General features: G+C 40.7%; 1 protein-coding gene across 1 annotated transcript in view; it reads right to left on the minus strand.

Annotated features, from left to right (window-relative positions):
• Window positions 1–578: 578 nt before the first annotated feature.
• hmgcrb (3-hydroxy-3-methylglutaryl-CoA reductase b) overlaps window positions 579–6938 on the minus strand; it is a 32816-nt gene continuing 26456 nt past the window's right edge. The window contains exons 19-20 of the mRNA XM_017723593.2: window positions 5843–5997; window positions 579–3058 (exon numbers count right to left, since the gene is read on the minus strand). Of these exons, the coding sequence (XP_017579082.1) occupies window positions 3004–3058; window positions 5843–5997 (210 nt within the window). The 3' untranslated portion in view covers window positions 579–3003. The remainder of the gene's footprint in view (window positions 3059–5842; window positions 5998–6938) is intronic.

Here is a 6938-nt window from a genome sequence, read left to right on the forward strand (position 1 = left end):
AGTTGTAAGCAATTTGGAATCAAATTGGATTTCCAGTATTTGGAAACTGCAAGCTTTAGAGGTCTGAAGGCCTTGTTCTTTGCCCTGTTCTGTTAAATGAGGCGGAGGACTGTTAATGAGGTATTAGAGGAAAACATCAGCTCTCTTTAGTAGCTACACTTAGGGTGCCCAACTCCACGTTTTGGCTTTTTCATCATCTTACTTCAGGATCACTAATGATTTAGGAAGATTGGCTTGGCATCAAACTAGAAGCGCAAACAATCCGAATGTAGCGATGAAATTCTTGCGTACAAAGTTGAAACATTGGAAACGTCTGCTGATTGAAGGGTTTTCATGATGCGATGATGGGAAGCAGCCAATCAGGAGTGGAGTTTTGCACCTACCTGAAGCGAATGGATGCGTTTGTGTGCGTGTGCCAGAATCCGATGTCCCTCTAATACCAGTATAGTTCGTCATTGTTGCATTTGCACTGAATGTAATGTAATTGGAATTAAACGACAATGTTTCTGTAAATAAATATAATAGTCACACTGTTTCTGAATGGGTTGAATTGAGGAAAAAAAAACATGCACAGCATATTCATCACCAAAAAAGTGCTCGTTTAATCTTCTCATTTTTGATTGGACTTGTTAGAGCCAGCTTAATTTTTGCATATTTCTCTTAATGTTAGAAAGGTCACATTTCATTAAGATTCATACAAAATTGAGCATCAATGAAGTAACAGGGATTTGTTTTACTTCATAACAGAACACAACACTTATTTTAGTAACAGTTGCTGAATTTTATAAAACAAAAACACAGCCATAGAGAATTTTTCTTAAATATATTAAACATTCATCTGACGGTGGGATCAGGAGGATATGGCTTCTGCTGAGAAAGAAAATTATTCAGATTTGCTTTTGTTAATAAAAGCACTAAATGCACTTTGCAGGTGTGTTGCACCAAATTTATCCTCAACCATTAAAGGGGAATGTTTGTGTACATGGCTGATGTAAAGTCCAGAGTGGCTGGATATGAAATGCGAGCCAGAACCGTTCACAGTGGCGGTGATAGGAACCAGACGTCGGAAGAGTTTAAGGCCTTCAAAACGGAGGTGTCTGAAATGTGGTCTTCTGGCCAAAGTTGGCCTGTGAGGACATTAAATGCTTAGTTTTCTTTTAAATTTGTGGCGACTCATATCAACCCACTCTGACTGCTTACACTGCAAATAAATTGTGGTGGCATTCCCCTTCAACACAACCATGACGTCAATGCATATTCAGTGAAACACACACATATAACACTCCAGACTGAATGTGTGTGTGTGCGCTCCACAGAGACTGTATGGCACAGAAACGTCCAGGCTAGTCTGTCAGCAAACAGCTCACACATCCAAACACAGGCAGAGCTAAACAGCTGAATCCATTCACTTCATACACATAATACTCATTAATAAAGGATTTTAGCACCTGTTTACACTGGTTTCTTGAGCTTACATCAGCTTAATTAAAGAGGAATTACATTCCTTTTCAAAATTCCTGCATAATTAAACAGTTAATCTGTAAACAGAGTCGCTCAGAGCCGTTTGGTGTGAAATGCTCTGTTCTAGATAAACTTAGACTCAGAACTGTTCACAGTGGTGGTGATAGGAACTAGACGTCCACCTCTAAAAGCTCCTCACAGAAAGTTCCTACATTAAATGGTTATGAATTCACTGCCTGATGACTGAGACGCTGTTTTATGACAGTTTTGTATTTTATAATCCATTAAACAGGTACATGTAGATGTTATAAGGCAAAATAGTGCCCAAAGAAATCCAGATCTACCGTTATTTTCATCAACATCACATATAAAAGCTTAGAAGACTTGTGTAGGTTCACTGATGGTTCGGGATGGTTCTATGATTGTGTTGTAGTCATGGCGACCCCTGGTTCCCATCACCACTGTAAAGACATCTAGGTCACCTCTAAAACAAACCATTTCACATAAAGCCACTCAATGGCCTAACAAATTGATCTACGCAGAAATTTTAAAAATTGGTGGTACTCCCCTTGTTTTAAACCTGGTACTAGCTCAGTGCATTTCCGTCTTTGACCATATGAAGATTAAAGTCGGACACCTTTCAGATGGCAGCTGCGTCACTCCGTGAAGCATCACAGGCTTAAGATGAGCTTCTATAACGGTCACTAATCCCAGGTTACAACACACAAACTGCACGGCAATGTTTGAAATATGGTTCAAAAGGAAACACAAAATACCTGAAGGAATCAGGTTCAGGACGTCAAACACCAAAGAACGTGTCCAAGCGTGTAATCCATTTTATGTCCAACAAATAAATACAGAATGATGAGGATAAATTCCAAAGAACCTGTTCTGATGATGGGTGCTGGGTCCCTTTAAAGCAATCTTAATGTTTTGACCATGTGTAATCACACATCAGTCAATTTAACCAGAATTTCTGTTATTTTTATGTCATCTCTGTCCCAAAAAAGTGGCCAAAAAAGCTGAATTATACAATAAAGTGACATTTTTTACCCTCATGTTCCTCGTTATACGGTATTTTAGCTGGAAATTTATTTCAGCCATGGACATTAATGGATTAAGGCATATTGATTTATGTCGCAAAGCTAGTTAAATGACACCGTGAGGTCATTAACTGTCGCTGTCCTTTCCCTTTTCTTAGTATTACATAAATCAGGTCTGTGAAATCTGTAAGCAACTACAAATGCAGATGCTCTGCCTTGACAAAGCAAAATTAATAACAACAGCGTTTCTCAAAGGCTGCACACAGGCGTCCATCACTGTCCGAACGCTGGCGTGAGCTCCTCCTCAACCTGAAATGCTGATTTGGTTTTTAATCGTCTGTGTCGTCTTCTTGTACTTAGTGTGTTTTTTATCGACTCAAAACAGCCGATTTACAAAATAGTCCTGAGAGTGATTTTGGCAGTCATAAAGCTGCATAATGTAGACTCCATTTCCCAGAATGCCGCAGGGTGTGCGACCTTGGCCTCGTCTCGTGGGCTTTCACGAAGGCTCCCTCAGCGATGATTCAGACATTTCTGGGAGGTTGACTTTTGATCTAATTATGGAGAAAACAACAAGTACAGCTGAGCTTTACAGTGTGTTTTTGGTAACATCATTAATTATTGCTCAGTCTACACCCGTCAGCCATAACATCATGACCACCTCCTTGTTTCTACACTCACTGTCCATCTTATCAGCTCCACTTACTGTATAGCTGGACTTTGTAGTTCTACAGTTACAGACTGTAGTCCATCTGTTTCTCTGATACTCTGTTACCCTGTTCTTCAGTGGTCAGGACCCCCATGGACCCTCACAGAGCAGGTACTATTTGGGTAGTGGATCATTCTCAGCACTGCAGTAACACTGACATGGTGGTGGTGTGTTAGTGTGTGTTGTGCTAGTCTGAGTGGATCAGACACAGCAGCGCTGCTGGAGTTTTTAAACACCTCAGGGTCACTGCTGGACTGAGAATAGTCCACCAACCAAAAAAATCCAGCCAACAGCATCCTGTGTCCAGTGTCCTGTGGGTAGCTTCCTGTGACCACTGATGAAGGACGAGAGGATGACCAACACAAACTGTGCAGCAGCAGATGAGCTGTCGTCTCAGACTTTACATCTACAAGGTGGACTGAGGTAGGAGTGTCTAATAGAGTGGACAGTGAGTGGACACAGTGTTTAAAAACTCCAGCAGCACTGCTGTGTCTGATCCACTCGTACCAGCACAACACACACTAACACACCACCACCACATCAGTGTTACTGCAGTGCTGAGAATGATCCCCCATCCAAATAGTACCTGCTCTGTGAGGGTCCATGGGGGTCCTGACCACTGAAGAACAGGGTAACAGAGTATCAGAGAAACAGATGGACTACAGTCTGTAACTGTAGAACTACAAAGACCAGCTATACAGTAAGAGGAGCTGATAAAGTGGACAATGAGTGTAGAAACAAGGAGGTGGTCATGGTGTTATGGCTGATTGGTGTAATAATAATAATAATAATAATAATAATAATAATATAATGGATATGGTAAGTACTTCTCAAACAACTGCATGTATCACACACACACACAAAAAAGATTATAGTTTGTAGACAAAAACCAGTGTGTAGTAACTGTACTACAGAATGAGAAGCATTATTTATTACATTATGTATTATTGAATATTATTCTATATATCTTATTTTCGATCTGCGGTGGCCGACAAAACCTTACTCGTAGTACAATTAAAAACCCTCTGCAAACTCAAACGTCCCGCAAATACAGAACACTCACCAAAATGACAGACTGCAAATAAATAAAACAAATAAAACTTCACAAATGCTGCAAAGCCAGTCACCACACAGCAGCACAGAGGCTCAAAGGGGGAAAATCACTGACAGAAGTGGATTAGACCACGGACACTCAGACACTCGCAGCCCGAGTTCAGGGTTAATCTGGCTGCTTAGTTTGCTATCTAACATGTTGTAGCTGTGCTGTGGTAGTTAATCTGGTGTTATTACAGCTAATTCCAGGGGGCAGAGAACCTGCCTTGTGACCAGAAGGTCACCGGTTCGATCCCAAGGAGACAGTACGTGACTGAAATGCCCTTGAGTAAGGCACCCAACCCCCAACTGCTCCCCAGGTGCTTTAGACAGTGCTGCCCACTGCTCTGGGCAAGTGTACTCACTGCCCCTTGGTATGTGTGTTCACTAGTATTGCGGAGGTGAGATTTCCCCATTGCGGGGCTAATGAGGGTCACTTCATTTAGTTTATGATACAGTGACACTAATATCTTCAATAAAAGCTACGTTGCTTTTACCAGTGAACTGCATAGAATGTAAAAGTCTAAATAGCTCCGTCCTCTTTAAGTTTCCTCTAGAAACACCTCCTCTCTGTTGTGAGTGGCGTATCAGTGTCTCTGGAGCTTCATGTGTTTCTAAATCTGCAGCACGTTTAGAAAATGGAGCGCCGTGTCGTCATTTTGATGTTGTTTTCTGCGTTTGCAGCTCATTTTTTATTTACAGTTTGTTGGGTCTTCTCAGCCACCGTATCTTTCCATCTAATAAAGTTCTTCAGCACCACATATCTTCAACAAGAGCGTCTCAGTCCCAGCAATAAAGACTACATACTTTTTCTCTAATCTCAACACATCATGCCTGATTTAACCTTTTCAACTCCTCGGGACCACGGGTGGGTCCAAAACGCACTTCTTCATGTTCTTCATGACGTTCATATTTCATAAGCTCCATTCAGAAGTTGGGCGTCGTGTGAGGCTGTAGCTCTTCTCTCCAGTCTAATAGACGGTGATGTCATTTTAAACCCTTATAATAAAAGAAGCTGAACTTTGTTTTTCTACTGAAAGTCGACCCGTTTTTCCCCAAATCTGGGCTCTAAACTATAAACAGACAGCGTCTCTTCAGTGATCTGCTCTGGAAACATCACTTTTAGAAAATAACACAAAGAGCGTCGGAGATTTTTGGCTTCCAGCAGTAAACTGTAAACATGTCATGATATGTGGAGATCATAAAACACACATTCTGTTCATTTGAGGGGAGCTTAAAACTAAATAAATAAATAAATAAATACCATTTATTTCATGCAGTTAGTGAATAATTCGCCTTACGATTTGGTCACATAAATTCAGATGGACAAACCAAAATACACCCTGGAGAACAAGAGGTTAAGAACTGTCCCACAGCAGCCCAACGTTACTACAGCGGAGTTACGTGTTTAAGATGAGCTATGATTAAAAACCACTGGGACTGACAGTGAAGGCATTTAATTAAATGACACTTCACACGAGACTTTCCTCACTCACTTATTACTACAAAGCTTTGTGGGTTATGTAGGCGCACGTACCTGTTGAGAGTCAAGTGACTTTTGACGAGGTGTCCAGCAGCGAGGGCAGCCATGAGGGACAACTCTCCGGCCATCACCGTGGCACAAACCACCTGCGCCAGTGTGCGGGCGTTTTCACCGGGACAGTCTGCACGCGCACCCTGCACACCCAGCATCTGCACACACAGGCCAGCACAAAACTCTTAGTCCACTTATCTTCACAATAATCAGAAGATTGATTACTTGATTATTTATAACAGGTCAATTGTGACACTGTAAACAGGCTCGTTTGCCAAAAAGATTAAAGTTTACTGAACAGTAATAAACCATGCACGGGCACCGAGACACGCACGGGCACCGAGACACGCACGGGCACCGAGACATTTGGAAATACTAGAGGTAGGCGATACAGCAAAACGATCACATCACAATATGTAACATTCCTGTTATTTTTTCATTTGAATCATTTTCTGAAGGTTTAAATTAAGGATGAAGGACAAAGATGACAATAAATTTGAGGATTAAATTCACATCACTTTTTTTTAATGCCATCAAAAACTATTATTCTAATTTAGATAATTATTCAATGTTTTACATACTGCACTGATTGCTGTTAAATTATTTATAATGAAACCTGCAGTTGCTCAGTGTCCTTTTAGAACTCATGACTTCCATAATACACTCAGAAAAGCAACATCACAATAAAAATGAAATGCATCAAATTGCCCACCTCTACTAAAAGCCCAACAACAACAACAACAACAACAACAACAACAACAACAACAACAACTCAGACTTAAAATACGCCTATATTTGAGTGGCTGTTTCTTAATGCGACGGAGCAGTATGAGAATTTAAATAGCGCACAATCATCATGCACATTTCCAACTAATCATGATTGACTCATGGAGGGTGAATACACAGCACTGTGTGACAGTTTTAGGCATCTAAGCAAATTTTTAAACAGTGTACCTCAGCAGTGAGTTTATCACAATATACATTAGAATAAAGTCGTATTCATAATTCAAATAAACATAAAAACAATAAAAACTAACAAGAATTTCTTGGGTCCATATTTTTCATTGACACCTTCACAGCCGCCACAGAGACTCGTTAA

Source organism: Pygocentrus nattereri, chromosome 16 (genome assembly GCF_015220715.1).
Source record: "Pygocentrus nattereri isolate fPygNat1 chromosome 16, fPygNat1.pri, whole genome shotgun sequence".
Lineage (NCBI taxonomy): Eukaryota > Metazoa > Chordata > Actinopteri > Characiformes > Serrasalmidae > Pygocentrus > Pygocentrus nattereri.